Source organism: Leptodactylus fuscus, chromosome 1, assembly GCF_031893055.1.
Source record: "Leptodactylus fuscus isolate aLepFus1 chromosome 1, aLepFus1.hap2, whole genome shotgun sequence".
NCBI lineage: Eukaryota > Metazoa > Chordata > Amphibia > Anura > Leptodactylidae > Leptodactylus > Leptodactylus fuscus.
In genome coordinates this window covers 218,924,667-218,948,082 of record NC_134265.1, presented here as the reverse complement: position 1 = coordinate 218,948,082, position 23,416 = coordinate 218,924,667, and the positions used below count along the sequence as shown (strand labels likewise).

The window sequence follows — 23,416 nt, the reverse complement described above, 5'->3', positions numbered from 1 at the left end:
TTACAGAGCTAGGCCTTAGCAGGAGGAGTAGGTGGTGTTCTGGGATAGAGGAAGTTCCGTGGTTGATTTTTGGGAGGTTTGGGTGAACGAGTTGGTTTGTGTGTTTTCCCTTCTGTGTTCACCAATCCTCCCTCTGTGTATAATTGACTGTGTGAGTGAATTGCCTTATCCTTTGATTTCTACTCAGTTTCCCTGTGTTTGTTTCCTAGTGTAAGGTTCCTTCCCATATTGGTTTGGGGGAATCCTTTCCCACATTTTTCCTGTGTGCTGCTTGTGTTGTTAGTCAGCGCACACCCTTGTCAGTCCCTGTCAGTAGCAGCTTCACTTGTTCGTTAGGGGTGACCCCCTTTAGTCTCCAGTCCCTAGAGGTCTTATAGGGCATTCCTTCTCCCACTTCCCTCTAGGCCTACGGTATCAGTGAGAGAGGAGCTGTCGGGGTCAGGCTTAGCCTGAGTACAGCCGACCCACACCCGTGAGGCAGGGACCGGGATAGCTAGTGGGAGTAGTGCAGGGTGAGATTCCCTACTGCTATCCCTTAGCCCCGTTGCAGCTACCTGGACTGACCTAACACAAAGGAACTAGGTGAGATCAGCCTGGGCTCAAAGTGAGTATGGTCGAGACTGGGTGGGTTAGAGATAAGACTATCAGATGGAAATCTGTCCCTGTGATCTGTGATTTTGTCCCTATTTGGGTCCTCTAAAAGTTGAAATGCATAATGCATAAAGAAGTGCAACAGGATATATGGGATTACATTTTTTCTCCTCTCATAATTAAGAAATACAGTATCTTACCATAAAAACAAGATTCCTAAACCAGCAATCAGTAAAGCAACAAGGATCCCCACAATTTTTTCAAGAAGCCTCTTATTTGTACTCTCAACTATAAGAAAATAAATACACATAATAAATTATTATTATTATTGGTGAAAACTATACATTGTGCAATGCTGTATAACTACCAAACTGTGATTAGATATGGTCCTAATGGTTTGTAGGTATTAATTAGAAATATCTGAAGTAGTCCATACACTACTACAGGGCCATCTCAAGATTTACACAGACCCTTTGGTGATAGAGGCCTTCCTATTCTTCAATTTCTCCTTACACAAACTACTGTGTTACAGTAATCTCCTGAATGGCACAGTTTTTGCTACATTTTTAGCTATTTTTTTCAGTAATCATGACAAATGTAATTAACTATAATTTTTACCAGAAAACACCACAAAGTTTTTACTCAGCCAGAAATTAAGTAAGGCTTATTACTTAAAAATAAAAGCTCAATTTTATTTTAATAGGACCTTTCATGTCCTCATGAAAGTGCGGTTTAATATACCGCTAGAAAGCTGACAAGAGATATCGGTGGTGAAACTAATGGCACAAATTTTTCCACTACTGTCAGAAGGGCGTTCCTTACAACCTAGCGTCATCGCTGATCTGTAAGAAATATCCCCCCCCCCCCCCAGCTATATGCTAACATAGTCTTGTACTGTCAGAGGGAGCGTTCCTTACCACTCAGCGATGACGTTCAGCTGTAAGAAACACCCCCTTAGCATGTTTATGGATGAATACTGTCAAGGAGTGTGTTTCTTATAGCGCAGCAATGATGCTAGGCTGAGAAACACCGTTCTGACAGTGGGGAGTTTCGGCATCAATATATTCACTACCGGGGCACATGCCAAGAAAGCTGAAGGCTTTCTAGTGGTATATTAAGCCACACTTTCATGAGCACATGGTTAAGGTTATGGTTGTTTTCTGATTGTAATCTTGATATCCATGATTTTGCTTAAAGAGACTAAAAAGTTCAGTGAGCTGACATAGATGGGAGGAATCACATATATGTGATGCAGATATCCTTGTTCTACCACCAATCTACAGACTACATGAAGAAAATGTTGATCATACTCTACAATAGGAGGAGAAAGCCTGCATGAAATATAGACTCTGGGTAAGGTCTAATATCGATTTCACAATTTTGATGAAAATCAGAATCACAGTTGTTTGAATTGCCAAATAAGTCAAATTCATTTGATTAATTGCACAAAAGCTTTGACTAAGGCACCACAGGAGCAAAGTGTGGCATCTGGCTGTGGACATTGAAGCCAGCTCCAGGCTGTCATGGAATCTCATTGCCAGGCCCAGATCTCGTTCAGGGTGTCGGTGATCCACAACAAAAGTGTGACGCCCATGTGCTGCCACAAGAATGGCACCTTGGTCAGGTTTCAGAAAGGCATTTTAGAAGTTAGTGTCTGTGATCAGTCTAATACAGTGTAGATCCAGTGGCTGTTGTTGCCATTCAGCCCCCGAGCACCACCATATTTAAAAACCTGACATCTGTGGTACTATTGCAACAAATGTCTGGGGAAAGGTTAAAATTCAGATGCCAGAATTGATCTTTTCTTTTTATTTCACCTCTCAAAAACAAAAAGTAATAAAAAGTGGTCAAAAAGGTCTCATAAAGCTACATTGAAGTAAAATGTAAAAAGTTATGAAAGCTGGAATGCAGAAAGGATTAAAAAGGGCTAGTTTAAGACTAAATTGTGTAAGCTGATGGCTGGTCAGGTAATGGAAGGGGTGTACATCTCACCCAGACTACTAAGGTGGGTGAGATGAGAAAACTCCTTATTAAGAGTCCTTATTTTGGTGCCTACTGTGGAGAGCAAGTTTTTAGCAAAGTGGCAAGGCCCATATGAAATTGTGGAAAAAGTAGGGCCAACTATAAGGTTCACCAACCAGGGAAAAGGAAGCCTTTTCAAATCTACCATGTGAAATTGATTAAGTCCTGGAAACAGAGGGAATCCTTGGTGGCCTCAAATACAGAGGTGGGTGATTCGTTGCCACCAATCCCTCCAGTCCGTGTGAATGAGACCTTCTCAGCTCCCCAGCAACAGGAGGCAAAAGAGTTCCTGCAGAAAAATAGATGCAAGTTCTCTGATTTATCAGGGCGTACACACCTGATAGAGCACCATGTAGAGACAAAACCTGGGCGGAAAGTAAACCTCAAACCCTACAGAATACCAGAGACACGTAGGGAGGTAGTGTCAGCTGAGGTTAAACGTATGCTGGAGTTGGGTGTAATTGAGGAATCCAAAAGTGAGTGGTCTAACCCACTTGTATTGATACCAAAGCCCAATGGTACGTGAAGGTTTTGCAATGATTTTAGAAAATTGAATGAGATTTCAAAGTTTGATGCTTATCCCATGCCCAGGGTTGATGAGCTGATTGAGAAGTTGGGTAATGCCAGGTACATAACCACACTGGACCTTACGAAAGGTTACTGGCAAATACCTTTGTCTAAATAAGCCAAAACTGCCTTTGTTGTTCCGGAAGGTCTGTTCCAGTACAGGGTTATGCCATTTGGTTTGCATGGAGCTCCTGCTACCTTACAGAGGTTGATGGATCAGATCTTGCAGCCACATCGTGACTACGCAGCAGCTTACCTGGACGATGTGGTCATTCATAGCCGAGACTGGGGAAGTCATCTCTGTAAGGTGCAGGTAGTACTGGACTCCATAAGTGAGGCAGGCCTTACTATCAATCCTGAGAAATGTGCTTTAGGGCTAGAGGAAGCCAAGTACCTTGGCTATGTCATTAGCAAAGGGGTAATAAAGCCCCAAATCAATAAAGTGGAGGCAATACAAAACTGGAAAAGACCGCTAACCAAGAAGCAAGTCAGGGCATTTCTTGGCATTGCTGGCTTCTAACGGAGGTTTGGGCCAAAATTTGCCTCTACTGCAGCTCCTCTCACTGACCTGACGAAAGGTGGGATGTCAGTGATAATCCACTGGACACCAGAGGCAGAGGAGGCGTTCCAGAAGTTAAAGTTAGCTCTTTGCCAGCAGCCAGCACTGATAGCACCTGACTTTAAGAAAGAGTTCTTGGTGCAGACAGATGCCTCAAATGCAGGTCTAGGAGCAGTGCTGTCCCAGGTGGTAAATGGTGAGGAGCTTCCATTGATGTACCTGAGCAGGAAGCTGTCCCCCGCTGAGAAAAATTACACTATTGTGGAAAGGGAATGCTTGGCCATTAAGTTGGCGCTGGATGCTCTGAGGTACTACCTCCTGGGCAGAAAGTTTCAATTGAGTTTTGAATTAAAAGAAAAAAAAGAAAGTTTAAATTGATCACTGACCATGCTCCCCTTACATGGATGAAAATCAATAAGGACAGAAATGCTAGGGTTACCCGATGGTTCCTGTCTCTGCAAAATTTTACAGTTGCTGTAGAACACAGGCCAGGGAAATTATTGGGAAACGCTGATGCCCTGCCAAGGGTGTATTGTCTGATGCCCACAAATGCCCAGCCCTCCCGTCTGGAGAAGAGGGGGGGGGGGATATGTAAGCCGATGGCTGGTCAGGTAACAGAGGGGGAGTATATCTCACCCAGACTACTACGGTAGGTGAGATGAGAAAACTCCAGAAAGAACATTTCTCAGCAGATAACTATTATCTGCTGAGGGTTATTTCAAAGTTCCAGTTACTGGGCTGGTTTTTTAGGAATGGCAGGTAGGATTGGTAGTGGGACCTGTCATTCCACCCTCCTCAAGTCCACACTTTGGGGATGTTCCGGCAGTGGCTCAGCTGCAGAGAGTCTCCTCGTCAAGGAGGCTTAAGAAGTTACTCCAGCAGCAACACTTTGGCAGAGCTTGCCTGGAGAGCCAACAGAGAGGTCATATTTTTGGAGCTGTGTCCTAAGTGATTCTACTGGCTTTTGGATTTCTGCTATTATAGGTGAGGTAAACTATTCTATGTTTAGTTAGAGCCTAGCCGGGCAGATATTTATTTTTGTATTGTTTCCTTTTATTGATGCACTACTTTTTTGAGTGAAAATAAGCTCTACCTTTGTTTTGGACTAAAGAAATTGGACTTGTATGTCTATGCCACCCCACCTAGCAACCCCAGACCCTGACAATTGCTAAAGGGTTAAAATGTACATGAAGCACCTTAGAGAATCATAAATGATTGCTCGGAAAATATGTGGACTAGAAAAAAAATTCCAACTGCACTGGAATCAGTGGAGTAGGTGACGGTAGTAAATGGCCCTCTTCAAACTGTAACTTAACATTTTATTGGACAATTCCATGAGTCAAGTGATCTGCTTATACTTTCAACATACATTATTTTGAATTTCAAGAATTTCCTTATACACAATTTAAAATAAAAAAAAATATAACATTTGCATGGCAAGATCTATGTATACTGCATATTATCCCTTTATCTTCTTCAACATTTATACACATTTGCACATTTGTAAAATACACATAAAAATCAAATAAAAATTATTAACTGTAATGTCCACATCGCTATCTCATAATTTGTTTTTATGGTATTGTTTGTTACCTGTCCATGGGCTGGATACAGACTTAAAACTGCTCCCAGTTTGCTCTCCAAAGATTGTAATTCCCTTAACCTCAAAGGTGTAATTGAACCCCAAAGGTAATCCTTCCACAAGGTACTGAGTCACAGATGAGTTTTCATATGTCTCTGAAATAATTAAATAGTACAATGTGAGACATAAATAGAACACTGATACAAAACAGAAAAATAATACAGCGAAGGTGCCCATTATCTTCGTTATATTTGTGTGTTACTTAGTGTCGCCATATACCAATAAAAAAAATATTTCTATGTCTCCTAATTTGGTTTATTGGCTATATTTGATGGTCATCACTAACATGTTCAGTTGTAGATATTAACCATAAAGATGTAAAAATAAGAATTAAATTAAAAGTGTTGTTTTGTTCCAGACATGTTAAGGATATGCCAACAGTGTTCCAATGGTTCTAACTACTGCTCTCCTGCTGAATGACTGCTTGAGCCATGGCCGCAGTATTAAGAAAGTACCCTGCCCCTCGTAAATACAAAGTTAGACAGACTGTAGAAAAGGTTTTCAATGACTTTTTCAAGGAGAACAATACCACTGAGGTCTACCATGATTTGGGAAGCCCTTAAAGGGGTATTCCCATGTACATAACCAATTTAAAATTTGTAGATAATTAAAAGTTAAACATTTTTGCAAATATAAGTAATTAAATATTTTGTAGAGTTTTAAAGATTTTCTCTAAATATCTTGTGGTCATAGTCTGTTGTCTTGATCGGTTACCAATGCATATGACCATGAATGCAGGAGCTATCTAAGGTCAGAATATCAGCTATGATATCTTTTGATACGTGTAGTGTCCCTGTCTGATAACCCAGCTACAATAAGAAAATCATAGCTGGGCTCCTGACAAATCCCAAGAAAGTTTCTGCATTTGTGGTCGTATCCATTGGCAACCAATCAACACAACAGACTATCAGCACTAAGAGAAAATCTTTAAAACGCTGCAGAATTTTTAACTACTTATATTTGCAAAAATGTTTAACTTTTAATTATCTACAAATATATATATATGATTTTGTTCATTGGAATAGTCTGTGATCAGAATTGTCTTTAGTAGCTTGAGCCTTCACTTTAAGAAAGCATGGAATGAGGAGATAGACTAATTTGCTATCCCTCATAGCCATCCTAGAAAGTCATCATAAACACTCTGCAGCCCAAGAGGTACTCTCAGAGCTCATAACTTGTAGGGGTCTGTTTTAACTTAAAAATCGCAAAGACATTAATACATAAGCACTATTTGCATGACAACAAAGATGGCAATAAAGGTGACAAACTCATGGCCTACTTACAGGGCCACTTTTAGGCAAAGTGGGGCCATGGGCAAGTTTAGGGGATTAATGTAATTGATTATCCCCTGCTGTGCAAGACTCTGGAAGGAGGGGGAGGAGGGAGCTGTCAGCCTATGTGGACACTTCGTAAGTGAGAGAGGGGAGAAAGGCAGTCAGCCCCCAGCAACCCAGTGGGCTCCCTCAGAATCTTGGGGCCCCGGGTGCAGATTCACAGTCAGGGGGCCCCTAAGTTGTGGGGCCCTGAGTGATTGCCCAGTTCCCCCCCCCCCCAACCCTGCCTACTTAACAAAAAAAGAGACATCAATAAAACTTCATCACTAAAATAGTATTGGACTTGGGCTCTAAGCTTACAGATATTTCAGCCATAGTCAAGGAGTTATGCACCTTTTATCACACATTGTATAATCTGAGACCTGAAGAAACCCCTAATGAGCTTCTACTATGAAACCTTTCTCAGCTCTCTTAATCTGCCTTCCCTTCAAACCCAACAGCAACAGACTGTTAATGCCCCATTTACTCTAGCCAAAGTGAGGACAGCCCTTATCAATACACCCTCAGGGAATTTCCCTGGCCCAGATGGCTTCCCAGCCACATACTATAAATAATTTCACTCTATCCTGCTGCCACAATTTCTGCAATTTTGTAACTCCATAGGTGATACCAATTGTTTCCACCCCAAGCCCTAGAGGCTCATATCTCCATTATTCCAAGGAGGGTAAGGCCCCAACTCAATGCGGTAGTTACCACCCTATCACTCTGTTGACATTAAACTATATGCTAAATTGATAGCCAATAGACTAAAATCTTTTTTACCAACTTTGATTATGCCAGAATAGACCAGATTTGTGCCAGGCAGGGAGAGCAACCATAATACCTTGCAAAAACGTCACTTTATCCAGTCTGTGTGGTTAAGGGCATCTCCCCTAAAAAGGTCTTTTACCATGTGGACTGGACTTTCATGACACTGAATCTACAGCACTTTGGCCTCCCCAGTTCATCCAGAGGATAATGTTGCTTTATTCTGACCCCAGTGCCAGACTCAGATGCTGCCTCTCTAATTTGTTTCCTGTTAGGAATGGCATCGGACAAGGCTGCTTTTATTTATTTGTCTTGACAATTGAAACTCTAATCCAACATATGTGAGAAGACCTTGTATTGGAGGGGATGGCCTGTGGGGTACCCAACATCACACAGCAGCCTTAACGGATGATTTTCTCATTATCATCATTATTGTTCTCTCCCATCATAAAGGAAATCGCCATCTACCATACGACACTCTACTTCTTGATGGTGCATTCCCATCCTTCTCAGAATTTACAACTAACCCTCTGTTTAACTCCACACACTTACTGACAAATCAATCTGTTAGAGCACTGTACCTGGGAGCGCTGAAACGATCTATACCCTCCCCCTCACGCGCCCAATAACTGGTTTGAAACTCAGTTCCCACAGAAACACTCTCCTACAAAGCCTTTGTCCACCTTCTATCACAACCTAGTGACAGAAAGGGAGTTGACCCTCCCATCATACATAAAAGCCTGGCAACTGTCCCCCAACAAATATATGTAGACACTCCATGGGTTCTTATAGGTGTACAGTGGCAAAACTAGAAACGTGCCAAACTTTTGACATGGGGCACTCCCCCGACCGACGCCGAAGACCCTGACCGACCGACCCCCCTACTCTCCCCCACATTCCTGTGCGCACTATTATGCCCCATAGTGGCCCCTGCACGCACTATTATGCCCCATAGTGGTCCCTGCACACACTATTATGCCTCATATTGGCCCCTGCACACACTATTATGCCCCATAGTGGTCCCTACACACAGTATTATTCTGCAAGGAGTTTGTATGTTCTCCTCGTGTTTGCATGGATTTCCATCCCATATTCCAAAAAAAAAAAGAAGACATACTAATAGGGAAAAAAAAATGCACATTGTGAGCTCTATGAGGGGCTCACAATCTACATAAAAATGTCTCTGTCCCTGTGGCAGGTGCTATCGCTGCAACCCTAGTAGTTACGTCCCTCTGTATATGCCTTCAAGAGGCTACCTATAAATGGGTTTCCTTTACTCTGGACACTTCTTGGTCCCATAGGTTGAGACCTCCACTTCTCTATATGTTTCTATGATGTTCCATGATGCATGTGTTACAAAAGATACCTCACCGTTTGTGCTGAGACAACTTCATTAAAGAGGACCTTTCACCTCCTGCGGCACATGGGGTTTTATATACCGCTAGAAAGCAGACAGTGCACTGAATTCAGCGCACTATTGGCTTTAACGTTCTGTGCCCATGGTGAAGAGCTATTGGTGCCGGTACCGTAGCTCTTCACTGTCAGAAGGGTGTTTCTGACAGTCAGTCAGGAATGCCCTTCCTCACAGTTGCGTTTACTGCACTGTACTGTGAAAGCGTCATCGCTGGGCGGTAAGAAATGCCCCCTCTCACAGTACAGCACTATAGATGCTACTGTGAGGAAGGGTGTTCCTGTCTGACTGTCAGAAACACCCTTCTAACGGTGAAGAGCTACGGTACTGGCACCGATAGCTCTTCATTGCGGGCACAGAATGTGACAGCCAATAGTGTGCTCCTGCATGTGCCCCAGGAGGTGAAAGGTCCGCTTTAAGAATAGATTGATTGGCATATAAAAATACTCACCATATTTTTACCATTACAATATTAATAATGAAAAATGCTAACTAGGAGAGACGGAGATTAAAATTTGAAGAAAAGAAAATGTACACCACTTTACAGCGTTTGTAGAATTAACTTGTATTAAAAAAAATTGAACAACTTGTTATATACACACGTGGACAAAATTGTTGGTATCCCTTGTTTAATGAAAGAAAATCCCTCAATGGTCACAGAAATAACTTGAATCTGACAAAAGTAATAAATAACCAAACTACATGTTGACAAGCTATGGACAGATGAGACAAAAATCAAATTTATGGCAGGGCACATCAGCTCTATGTTCTCAGACAGAAAAATGTATCTTGAAAAGAACATTTTCCCTACTGTGAAACATGAGGAGGCTCTGTTATGTTCTGGGGCTGCTTTCTGCATCTGTCACAGGGTGTCTTGAATCTGTGCAGGGTGCAATGAAATCTCAAGACTATCAAGGGATTCTAGAGAGAAATGTGCTGCCCAGTGTCAGAAAGCTTGGTATTAGTCGAAGGTCATGGGTCTTGCAACAGGACAATGACCCAAAACACAAGAATGGCTTAGAGGAAAACATTGGACTATTCTGAAGTGGCCTTCTAGGTGCCCTGACCTAAATCCTATTGAGCATCTTTGGAAGGAGCTGAAACATGCCGTCTGGAAAAGGCAGCCTTCAAACCTGAGACAACTGAAGCAGTTTGCTCATGAGGAGTGGGCCAAAATACCTGTTGTGAGGTTCAGAAGTCTCATTGACAATTACAGGAATTGTTTGATTGCAGTGATTGCCTCAAAAGGTTGTGCGACACAATATTAAGTTAAGGGAACCATCATTTCTGTCCAGGCCTGTTTCATCAGTTTTACTTTTTAAAAATTCTATTGAAGCGAAAAGCAATGTCTGACTTTCATTTGTTCATTTTCATAGAATTTTTATTTATTATTACTTTTGTCAGATACAAGTTATTTCTGTGACCATTGTGGGTTTTTCTTTCATTAAACGAGGGGGAACAACAATTTTGTTCCAGCTACAAATCAATACAAAATGATTAATACAACATATTTCCAAAGTTAATCTCTATATTTTTAAGTTTAGGCCATAAATGGTTTTTAAAGGTCAAACTCCTTCAGATTAACATATATTACCCTTTGAGACATTGGCTGCATGGTCTTTTCTGTTAATAACCCAGTTTTGTAAAATCCTTTGACATTCATGAAGAGTAAATGCATCCCATTTCAGGAGCAATGAGTTGATAGTAACATTCAGTACTGTGAGATTTCTTGGTCCTACGGTTAATGAAGCTGAAAGACAGTTAAGCAGACATCATATACTAGTCATACCATTTTGTATAAATTTAAACAAATTTCCAAGTCAGTATCATTAAAGGGGTTTTCCTGGCAAATTTTATTGATGACCTATCCTATCCTACCGATAGGGGTCTGACACCTGAACTCTTCTCATCAGTCCCTATACAGAGAACAGAGCTGGCAGCAGGTAGCTCTGTATACATAGCAGATAACTTTGTGTAGTGGCTCTGATGAGTTAATGCAGCTCAGCTCCTATTCACTTGTATAGGATAAAGTGATTATAGCACAAGGAACAGAATAGAGCTAGGATAAAAGTTGGTGAAACCCAATGATTTTGATAAGGTGCCCTGATATCATGAGTATGGGGGGTACCTGACTGTGCTCCGAGAGCAGAAGAATGATAGGGCATACTGGGTAGTGGCTTACTTTTTTGCTTTTCAGCCTTTGAACACTTATGAAGAGGAAACCCCAACGTTCTGGGTGATAAGGAAGATTTCCATTTTCACCTAATAAGATATATTACAATGTTTCATGTACTGACATTTACCACACCGTAATGTTTCTTGTTCTACTAATTTATTTAAAATGTTAAAAACACTTGGTACACTTTACAGATTTTAAGACTATAGCAAGTGGTCTACAATACAATACAAGGGTATTCTGTATCTACTACAAGTAAAGAACCTCAGGAGGGGCCGTCAGACCATAACATTGCTCCCAAAAATCTAATACTTCATAGTAGGATTTTGACAAGTACCTTTTCTGTTCAAATACATGCGTTTTTTAGCAAATGTAAATTACATTTGGTATTTAAAGACTCCAAATTAATAAACTATACTTAGAATTAAAATCAGTAATGGTAGATTGGTGAGGTCCTGACACCTTGCCTCCCATTCTGGTTTTGAGCATAGAGTACAGAGCCAGAAGCATTCGGATCTGTGCACCAGATAACCCCTTTAATTTTGGGTCTTAGTCAACCTCATTAATTTAGAATGTCAGTAGGGACAATATAGTTATAACATTGTTGAGACATAAATTACAAATGTAATGAAAGTGATGATTCTGACATACGCTTGAAGTAGTATGTTGTGCCCACAGTAATCTGGTTAGTGCCCATCTTGTAAATATCAATTTTGTAACACTTCATTTGGAGAAAATGATCTGAAAAAAAACAGCAAATGTTAAATGACCAACAAAATATTAACTAATAAACAATAATAATAACAATAAATCCATAGATACCATAATAATTTGTAAATATTTTCTAATAATAAATACACTTTACATTTCAGAATATGTTTCATCAAAACACTTATTAACTAAAATGTCTCATTTAGTTATACGTAAACTGTCACATTAACTTCCACTTCCATCACCATTCCCCGTGAGACTTTCCAGCCTAGTACATAACCCTGCCCTCATTGACGGTGGGGGGAGCTTTTGCACAATCACTCTGTGTCTGCATAGTCAATCAGTTCATAGTAGAGCAATGATTGCAATAGGCCGGTTTATAGTTGGTGACAGGGAAAGGGCAGAGCAGTGGAAAGGCTCATAGAGACTGATGTTACTGGAACAGGTTCACTTAATGGTGAAAAGCTACATTTTTGATAATATAATTTAATTCTAAGTTGTTTTGTTTTCCCAGTAGGTTAATATAATTTGGTGTTTTAGGCCTTGATACAAACTCTTACTTTTTAATGCTATCCTTGCCACTAAGAAACTTTTTCTCTCTCAAGATAATCCCTCTAAAGGGCCATCACAAGCTTGAAACTTGATCAAGCCTCTATCCTTACCACACTGAGTATGCTTAGTATGAAAAGAGACCACAAAAAAGTGCTCCTCACTGGTTTTCCATGAAGCCTGGTGAGCATGAAGGTATAACTAAGTGGATGTATTTAAATACCTTCAATAATATGTATAGAAATACATACATATATTCATTGTCTATTGTCATATTATCAATTATCATAAAGGTCGGTAAAGATTATAATTACCTGTAGATATGGTTGCAATATTGTTGTTTAGCTTTTCTATGAGATTGCTAAAGACTTCTTTCTTCTCACTAGTTTGCCATGTCATACAATATAATGATTTTCTTGCTATCTTCCCTTTCCATTTCATTGTTAGATTGTTTCCAGATAATGTTACATTTTGGAAAGGTATTGCTGAAAATATAAAGTATTAGGAGTTATTTATGGAAGATGTGCACTTTACAACAGAATACATTTTCACATAAAATTAGGCATGTTGAAGTGTTTTTCATGATTTCATCCAATTGTGTTATCATTTTGAAAGTTTATATAACATAATTTGTTGAGTTTTAATCCATGTCAGTAGTAGATAATTCCGGAGAGTAGCAGATTATGTCATCCCTTTAATGTTGTGCAACCATAGACTGTGCAATACAATACCTGAAGATCTCAAGATTAAGATATCTGACTCTTATCAGTGAAGTTCACAGAATGTGAACTCCCCAACATCCTCCGGACAGCAGAGCATTGTGACTGCTCTTCTTCCACTTTGTTCTATAATTTGATTCATAAAGCAGAAGTTGGCTATAGAAATCTATCTATTAGCTTCATGTTTGCAATGTCCACTGTCTAAAAGATCATTAGAAGGGCATTAGAAGGATTGTATGGACATTTTTAAAATGTAATAATTAAAACCAACTATTGAAGTATATCACTTTTCTCTAATCAGTTTTTGTTCTACGATTTGTAAATTCTATTTTCTGTATATGATTAGGGGAGCTTCCGTCTTGCCTGAGCTTTTTCTCTGCTCTGTTAACAGTATTTCATTATTTGGCAACCGTTTGGAGCTGACTTGAGAGTTTTCTAGGCATGCTTTATGCAGAGATGGGAGTAGGTAGGCTGTAAACTAAGTTGTTGTCAGCAATAGATGCAATAATGGGACAATGTAATGTTGCTACCAGAAGTGATGCTGCCTGCCACCACCCACATTCTTACTGTTACTTGGCATGATGTTAGCATAGTGTTTCCTCCTTCCACTCTTTTAGCCTGCCCCCTGACCCAGGGATATAACTAGCAAAGACTGGGCCTCATAGCAAACCTTTGAATCAGGCACCCCCAAACGGCATAGCGCCCCCTTCCCTGACCCTCAAATGGAATAAAACCCTATTTACACACACTATAATTTCCCCAAATGGCCTCCAGAGAGTATAATATCCTATGTCACAGAGTCGGCATTACCTTTCTATATTCCAAACAGCGCAGCACCTCTAATGAGGTGAGGTGAGGCGACCGCATCAGGTGGCAGCCCCAACGATTTTTATTTTATTTTTTTAACTTTTTTGCCTAAACTAACGCAGGAGAGGGGCCGCTCTTAAAACAACCTAAGCGGCCTTCTCCTGTGTTGGTTTAGACGTCTGTGTCTCAGCGCAGGTGGTGTCATCACGCAGACGTTTTACTACCGGGTGAAGAGGAGGCAGCAGCGGGAGCAGCGCGAGGTTGGTAAGTAAAATAACTTTTTTTTTTTGTTTTATAATAGGCCGCTACCCGCTGGAGTATCCCCAGTGGGTAGTGGCCTATTTACAAACCTCCCCGGGCTTGCTCATTGCCGTCCCTGCTTCCCCTACTACTGTAGGCCGCAGAGGGCAGTAAGCAGGCCTGGGCCCAGGCTGCAATCTTGCTACCGCTATTATTATACTCAGAGGTCCTTTCAGACCCCTGAGTATAATAATTGGAGCCCCAGGGGAGGTGAGAGAACATAATAAACAGTTTTACTTACCTCTCCGGGATCCGATGTTAATCCTATCAGACTTTGGGCTTATATGGTAATGTCCCAGATGTCATGTGGTCTGGAATATTACTATATAGGCCCGAAGCCTGTGATAGTAGTAATAGCCTATTACTGCTACCACAGGTTTTGGGCCTGTATGGTACTGCTAGCACAGGCTTTGGGCCTATATGGTAATATCTCAGACCACGTGACATCTGGGACATTACCATATAGGCCCAAAGCCTGCTAGGATTAACATTGGATCGTGGAGAGGTGAGTAACAGTGTTTATTATGTTCCCTCCTCTCCCCTGGGGCTCCGATTATTATACTTGGGGGTCTGAAAAGACCCCCGAGTATAATAATAGTTCAGGGGTGTGCAAATGTGGGGCATAATAGTTAGGTGGGCAACTTTGGGGCATAATAGAGCTTGGAGGGTTCACTGTGGCCCCTGTAACCTCTATTATGCCCCACAGCGGCCCCCCTACAACCTCTATTATGCCCCACAGTCTATTGTGTTATTTATTTATATATGTATGTATTTATTTATGCATCAATTTTAAGTGAGTGTATCTAACTTCCAGATATTGTGGATTAGGTGGAAATGTGGGAAGACTTCTCCTGTAACTATTGCTGCAGAAAATATTACTGCATTGCATTGTATTCACTGTAATGTTACCACTAGCATCCCCCCTCCTGGTATACAGTCCAGCGGGGGGATGGGGGATGGGGGGGGGGCACTTTTGATTGTCCGCCTCAGGCAGCAGAGAGGCTAGGTTCACCACTGTCTCCTCCCTGCATAGAGAATGCCTAAATAACTCTCCCACTGACCTAATAAGTCAACTGCAGTCTATTGCTGCCTATGGTCATAAGATTGCTATAACCCATATCGTTAAATTGCTTTTAACATAGCAGAGGAAAAGCTCAGGCAAGATGGCAGCCAACATAATCTGTTTTTTTTTTGTTTGTTTTTTTTTTTTAATTCTGATCTTAATAAAAAATTTCTAAAGAAGTAATAAAAGTACAGACAGTCCTTCAGTAGATACCCAATTCAATAGGGCTGTATGATGGGACAGGCCTAACGTGTGTTTTGGGGAATCCAGCCCTAATTGCAAGTGTTCACTAATATTTGTACATGTCATTTCTGATACTATCCTGAAATGTCCATATTTATTACTGTATATACTCGAGTAGAAGCCGAATTTTTCAGCACAGTTTTTGTGCTGAAAAAGCTCCCCTCGACTTATACTCAAGTCAGCAAGTGGGGGGTCTATGACCAGCCGCAGTATTAATGTATAGAATCTCCCATAAAATAGTGGGGAAAAAAGAAGCTTTAAAAAAAATAAAAGTTCTTAATCCCTCCTTTTCCTAGAATACATACAAAAGTAGAAAATTACTGTGAAACACATACACATTAGGTATCACTGTGTCTGACAGTGCCCGGTCTACTGAATATAGGGGATCTGCAGTGCTCCTGTTCCGTCGGAAAGGAGTTAATAGGAGCACTGCAGATACGCTATATTCAGCCAGACTGAATTCCAAGTGGGGGAAAAAAAAAACAGTCCTCAAGCTCAGGGAAGGGGCAGACAGACAACCAAAACACCCCCTCCCCAGCACCCAGCATCTACTGCAGCCAAACACTCAGCATTTAAATTTTTGACATTTTCCAGTAGCTGCTGCATTTTCCCCCCTAGACTTATACTCGAGTCAATAAGTTTTCCCAGTTTTTTTGTGGTAAAATTAGGGGCCTCGGCTTATATTCGGGTCGGCTTATACTCGAGTAAATACAGTGATTAATATTAGGAAAATAACAGCTCCACATACTAAAAAAAGAAATGGGTTTGTTTTAAAGGGATTCTATCATTTAGAATCCCATTCTCTGCCTCTTCATCAGGCGGAGAGTCCATGTTCGGGATCCAAATCCCGCACATTCTCAGTTGGCTCTTCCATGTGACGTTAGACAGCCAACTGCACATGTCCGTTTGGCTATTTTCCTGTGGCTGAGTGGACGCTCATGTAAGACGCCACAGGAAAATGGCCGGACGGACATGCGCAGTTGGCCCTGCCCAACGTGACATGGCAAAGCTGACTGAGCATGTGTGGGAGTTAGATGAGGTGTCAGCAGAAAAAGAGAGAGGCGGTGCTGGAGCATCTTCATTAAGCACAGAGGAAGCCCCCTGCGCTTTCTGAAGACTCATTTGCATAAGGAATAAAAGAGAAAATTCTCAGGAACGGCGGTGCGGATCAGAATAATAAAGGTAGGAGAAGAATAGCTTTACTAAAGGCTATGCCGATGTGGTGTTTGTAGAAAAGGGGATTCTAATGATAGAATCCATTTAATTAATCTTCCATAGTAGGTTTAGTACAGACTTATTCTGCAAGATGGTCTGGCATCATATGGTCAGAATCTTTGACCACTGCTACTATTTATTTCCATATGTATTAAAAAAAATATTATTAGAAAATATTGATATCCGTATTGAACTCCTAATGTTAATCTAAAGATATTTAACAATGGCCATATCATACCTCTTTGCCATACTTTTGGCTATCAAAGTCTATGAGCCAAACTGACAGATGCTCACTATTAATAACTACTGTATTTCCACTCAACTTACCTTCCCCGTCTTCATCAATGACTGTAGACCACAGTGTAGCAGTCTGAGCTTCATTGGAAGCTGTTACAGTGACATTATAAGCTGCTCCAGATAAGTTGGTGTGAAACCAGTTATCTTTTGTGGAATGACTTGTGGATACATGAGAGCAATGGAGAAAGGTAACATTTATTTGGTAGGTCACATCGCCTTCTTCTTCTTCAGTTTTGTGCTATAAATATAAAATATGTACCAATGAAAAAATTGCTCAAAGATTTAATACACTGTTTGCATATTATTCTAGTCTGTTTATAACATAATACATGTTTTTGAACCGAGGGTCCATTCACACAGAGGAAAACAGCGCCTTATTTGGCGCTGAATTTTCAGCGCTGAAAAAAAAGCGCCTCCCATTGACTTTAATGGGTGCCGCTAGTTTTTTATCCACTAGTGGAAAATTCCACTAGTGGAAAAAAAAGCTAGAAGAACCCATTAAAATCAATGGGAGGCTTTTTTTCAGCAATGAAAATTCAGCGCCAAATAAAGTGCCATTTTCCTCCGTGTGAATGGACCATAAGGGGGTATTCACACAGAGTAAAGTGGCGCTGATTCTGCCACAATAACCCGCGGCAGAATCAGCGCTGATAAAAAGACTCCCATTGAGTTCAATGGGTTCCATCTTCCACCCGGAACACATTGAAATCAATGGGTTAAAAAGCCTCCCATTGATTTCAATGTGTTCCACGCGGAAGACAGAAACCATTGAACTCAATGGGAGTCTTTTTTATCAGCGCTGATTCTGCCGCAAAATTTTCAGCTAGAGTAAAAAAAAGTGACATAACCTATCTTCAGGCGGACGTTGCCTTGAAAAACATCATCAAAAACTGCAAGCGTTTTTTTTAAAGGCAGCAAAAACTGTGACGAAAAATGCATTAAAAAAAAGCAACAAAAACCGCATCATGTAAAAAAAAGCAGAACTCCTGAAGCTGATTTTTTCTGCCTGCAAAAAACTCCATGTGAATACACCCTTTACACCTCTCCCATTAGGGAGCCTTCACATGGAGTAACGCGACGCTCATTTTGTCCCAAATACATGTTAAAAATACACGTGTAAAATCTAGTAAGCCATTGAGTTCAATGTTTTGTTTTATTTTCGTATAACGTGTGTAATTTTGTGCGCGTAATTTTGCGTGCATAATTTTATGCGCGCAAAGTTACGCGCACAGAATTACGTGCATTATACGGAAAAAAACCCACAATGAACTCAATGGCTTACTAGATTTTACACGTGTATCTTTACACGTTGTGAGAGACTGCAGGGTATAGTCTGGGAAGACAAGTATATTCCATTCCAGCCAGGCACCTAAGGGGTGTGTGGTGAGACCAACACCAGGGAGGTCAGCTGACTAATCAGGCCCTAATAACAGTCTGTGTGTGAAGACTAGCAGGGTGACACACTGACAGAGTTGAACTGTCCAGACCGGACCTAAAAAGCAGGTACTGTGCCACCCGTTGTTGTTGCCAAGGTGGAAGACTGGTAGCCAGTCTCCTGTATAGACAGGGAAAAGTTTCCTTACGTTTAAGTTAGTTTCTCAGCCAAGAAGGTTTTTGTTTTGTTTATTCTGTGCCTCTGCAAAGCCTAAACTTGTTTGCAATCCAGTGTCTGTGTCCCTGTTTCCTGCACTGCTACAAGCATCTACCTGAGCGATTCCCCACAACGTGTATTTGGGACAAAATGAGCGACGCGTTAGTCCGTGTGAAGGCTCCCTAATTAGAGTACTGTATTTCCTTTACTATTGATAAGTAGAGTGATTTCCTCCCCAAGCACGTCGTCCTAGTTAATCTGAGTGCCTTTGTATTAGAGTCTAATACACTGTGACTCTGTCCGACTCAAGGTGAACAACAGTGAGACGTCTCAATTTATTTAGGGTATGTAACCCAAAGTGATTAATAAAAAAAGCCAATTCAAAAACTGGCTAAATTGTGCGCTTGAAATATTGAAGTCACTGGGTCAACCTGGAGATAGGGGTTTGTATATTAAATCTCCCCCATCGGGGTCTACACACTAGTTAGTTCGGTAGTGAGGAATGTGTCCTGGCATTGGATGGAATGCTGTATATGAAGGGAAGATCGAATGTATGCCTATATGAATCCATTTATATAGGGTGAAAGCTGATGGCTGGTCAGGTAATGGAGGGGGTGTACATCTCACCCAGACTACTAAGTTGGGTGAGATGAGAAAACTCCAGAAGGAATGTTTGTTCTCAGCAGACTACTTTCATCTGCTGAGTATTTTGGTAAATTTTGGTAAATGCTCAGTACTGGGCTGGATATTTAGGAATGGCAGGTAGGTTGGTAGTGGGATTGTCATTCCACCCCCCTCCAGTCCACACTTTGGGGATGTTCTGGCAGCGACTCAGCTGCAGAGAGTCTGCTCATCAAGGGAGCTTAAGAAGCTGCTCCAGCAGCAGACTTTGGGCAGAGCTTGGCTGGAGAGCCAACAGAGAGGTCGTATTTTTGGAGCTGTGTCCTGAGTGATTCTACTGGCTTTTGATTTCTGTTATTCTAGGTGAGGTAACCTATTCTATGTTTAGTTAGAGCCTAGCCGGGCAGATATTTATTTTTGTATTGTTTCCTTTTGTTGCTGCACTATATTTTTGAGTGAAAATAAACTCTACCTTTATTTTGGACTAAAGAAACTTGACTTTTGTGTCTATGCCACCCCTCCTAGCAACCTCAGACCCTGACAAGGGTGACTGGTTAGATGGAGTGTAGAGATCTTGGACCTCGTCGCCGGCACCCTATGGAATTAGTTTTTCACACTGGTCATTCTCTTCCCCTTGGTGTAGTTAATACAGCACTGCACACAATAACAATTATCATTGCTCATTCTGGAATATATGTTCTGTTCTATCGGCGACTTCACATTGTTCAGAATGGCATGGCAATGTGGGCGCGTCTGTGTATAGTAAGCTCTTATTGAGTTTCTCGGGGAAAATATACTAGTGTGTAGACCCCATTGGGGGAGATTTAATATACAAACCCCTATCTCCCAGTTGGCCGACACTTTGTGACTTCTCTATTTCAAATGCACAATTTAGCCAGTTTTTGGATTGGCTTTTTTATTAATCAGTTTGGGTTACGTACCCTAAATAAATTGAGACATTTATCTTTTTCCCCTTTTTTAGTCCTGGTTCACACTTACTTTCCAAAATAATGAAGTGGTCCTGCTTCCAGCAAGGTTTAGTCTACTAGTATTTATTTTTTCAATCTTGATAGGTCTAATTTCTGGAAAAAAAAAAGTTAAATGTATGTAACAATGAAGTTTACTTGGGTATTGCCAAGTGTCAAGATAATGTAATTCAATTTCTGTATATTTGCAGGTACTGTGTCTTTAAATGTGGCTGAGATGGCTGTTTTGTACTATGTTCAGACTAGGTTGTACCATGCTGTGCCCAATCCTGTTTATCTATAGTTGTATGTTGTAATGTTTACTCTAGACAATAGGAGTCAATGTTGCCTATCATATAGCGGCATGTAATTTAGAATAGAGTATACAGTATAGTCGAAGCCAAATGAAGACATTGTACAGCGTTCAGTTGTGCTAACATTCAGAAGTGTCTTATTAGAATCCAGAGGTCTGTGCAAGGAATTGGCCTGTCTCAGCATTTGTTTAGTGACAAATGAATCCTGAGTGACTGAGGAATCCTGCTGAGAAGTTACTACCTGTTTCCAGTGTATCTGAATTATAGTGGCGTAAGGACCAAGGTAGTAGTCATAGCATCTGCCACAAGGCCTAGGACCTTAGGGGGCCGTTACAGGCTGATATAACCCCAGCAGGTAATGGGCCCTATTTACTTAACAACCCCTGCTCACAGCCGCCTCTGCTTCCTCTTCCACCCTCCAGAGGGTCCTGTGTGTTTCATATCATGTCACTGGGGCCTCCTCGACGGAAGAAGGAAAAACGGAGGCATCAGTGAGCAAGAGCAGAGATCGATAAGTAAGATCAGGGGCCCATGGCAAGAGTGTTTGCTGGGTGAACCCCAACAAATACTGCTATCATTATGCACTCCCACAGTATACTGATCGGAGGCCCAAGGATGGTGAACGAACATAAAAAACAGTTTGGGGGAGCCTTCACATGGAGTAACGCCGGGCTCAATGTGTGCTTATTTTTACTGCCGTAGAAATGCGAGGGCAGCGTTTACGTCGCGTTTACGCTGCGTTTTTTTAATATGAGCGTATACACGGTGTTTGCAGCCGCGTTTGCGCAGTCATAAACGCTGCGTATACGCTCATAGTAAAATAAAATACTGTTCTTTTTCCCGGCATGTTTAAAATTGGAAAACTGCCAATTTAGATTAAAGGTGTTTTCCCATGTCAATGTGTCAGCATGTTGCTTGGAGCAAATCAGATAATACGCAAATGCATGTACACAAAAGACTGAGGGTTAGCTGAGTGTTTACACAGATAGATAACAAACCTGGGACCTGAGATAAGCTGCTGCAAGAGCACTTTAATATAGTATGTGAACATAAAATCATAACAGTCATAAAGCCATGTAATAAAAAGTAGCCTGTGTGTTAATCAAGGTTATAATTTATCTATGTGCCAAATTTCATTCAAATCCGTTCAGCCATTTTTGCGTGATTGAGGAACAAACATCCAAACATCCAAACACACAAACAGTAGGACATACTGTGTGTGAATACACCCATGTGAAGCTGATCTAACGCTGATAGCAAATCAGTATCAACCTCACCTGCAGGTACAAATATTGAGTCACTCCATTCGCTCCATACACCTTCTTCATATTTCTGTCGGATCTGAATGTAGTAACTGTTGTTACCATTAACAGCAAATTTGCAATTCTCTGCAAAGAAACAATTTTCACAGTCAATTTCTCCTTGCAATTTAAATATTATATAACACTTGGTAAATATGTGTGATAACAGTGGCGTAACTACCACCATAGCAGCAGAGGCAGCTGCCACAGGGCCCGGGACATTAGGGGCCCAGTGACAGCCACTACCGCTGCTACCCCGCTCTTATCACAGACAAACTGTTGTAACTGTGATAAGATCGGGGGAAAGCTTGCAGGACCTGTGGATGAAGGACCTTGTGTGACGTCATCTGTCACATGACTTTGTGGGCATGTCTTTATAGCCAGTGCAGTCCTGCAAACGAAGAAGAGATGTGGTGCTAGGTACTTAGGGGGAGGGATTAATGTGAGATGGAGAATGGAGAGTGTGTGTGTGTCTGTGTGTGAGTGTGTATGTATGTGTGTTGTGGAGGAGGGGGAGGTCAGTGTCCTGATATCTGTGTATTAGGAGGAGGGGGAGATCAGTGTCCTGATATCTGTGTATTAGGAGGAGGGAGAGGTCAGTGTCAGTAGATGGATCAGTAATCTACACATGGTTTGTATTCAGACTTGCCTGCAATTGCTGTTACTAATGACTGTCTAATATTAGTCAGGGGGCGCTCTGTGTATTGTATTGTACTGAGGGGGAGGGGGATGTGAGATGCAGAATGGAGAGTGTGTTTCTGTGTGTGAGTGTGTATGTATGTGTGGTGTGGAGCAATTGAGGAGTAACAGTAACCTAGGGGCAGAGATGGAGGGGAGGACATGAAAATGGGGATAGAGATGAGGGGTGCATGAAACTGGGAGCAGATGTAGGGAGGACATGAAACTGGGGGCAGATGGAGGGAGGATATGAAACTGGGGGCAGATGGAGGGAGGATATGAAATGTCATGTGAAAATGTCGTCTGAAAATACCCCAGAGTATAATAATTGTTCATGTGTGTTCATTATGGGGCATAATCCCGTGTGCAGGGGCCACAATGGGGTGTAATACTGTGTGCAGGGGTCACTGAGGGACATAATAGAGCGAGCAGGAATGCGGTGTGTGTGTGTGTGGGGGGTCGGTCGGTCAAGGTCTGTGGTGTCGGTCAGGAAGGGAGGGGGGGGGGCCATGTCAAAAGTTCGCCACGGGGCCCCGCCATTCCTAGTTACGCCACTGTGTGATAAATATATTTAGTATCTGTTAAGGTATTTGTGTAGACTGTTTATGCTGGTGACATGGCTTCCATTAAAACTATGAAGCTGTCCTGGTTCCATCTTACATTGGATTTAAGTGACTTCTGACAAAATTTAATGACTTAGAATGGGAACAGTCAGTGTTGTATCAAGGTTTTGGCTCTAACAGTAGTACTGCATGCTGCACTATCTTTAAGGGCACATTCACATGATGGAATATGCTGCAGAGTCAGATACTGCCAGCCTATTCAGCAGCAGAAAGTTGCGACGGAATGCCCATACCCTGCATCGGTATCTGGTCATGAGTAGCCCGCAGACGAATATGGAGGTAGAAAATGAAGTTCTCTTTATTTTCCGCCATGTGAACGTACACTAGAAGTGAGGGTAATAGCAACAGGAAGCCCTAACTCAAAAGAGAA

The 23,416-nt window shown here is 41.5% G+C and overlaps 1 protein-coding gene across 1 annotated transcript in view; it reads right to left on the bottom strand.

Annotated features, from left to right (window-relative positions):
- IL12RB1 (interleukin 12 receptor subunit beta 1) overlaps positions 1-23,416 on the bottom strand; it is a 112,597-nt gene that overhangs the window by 17,849 nt on the left and 71,332 nt on the right. The window contains exons 7-14 of the mRNA XM_075282265.1: positions 21,722-21,832; positions 20,165-20,247; positions 16,984-17,191; positions 12,624-12,794; positions 11,701-11,790; positions 10,468-10,623; positions 5,333-5,476; positions 792-879 (exon numbers count right to left, since the gene is read on the bottom strand). Of these exons, the coding sequence (XP_075138366.1) occupies positions 792-879; positions 5,333-5,476; positions 10,468-10,623; positions 11,701-11,790; positions 12,624-12,794; positions 16,984-17,191; positions 20,165-20,247; positions 21,722-21,832 (1,051 nt within the window). The remainder of the gene's footprint in view (positions 1-791; positions 880-5,332; positions 5,477-10,467; positions 10,624-11,700; positions 11,791-12,623; positions 12,795-16,983; positions 17,192-20,164; positions 20,248-21,721; positions 21,833-23,416) is intronic.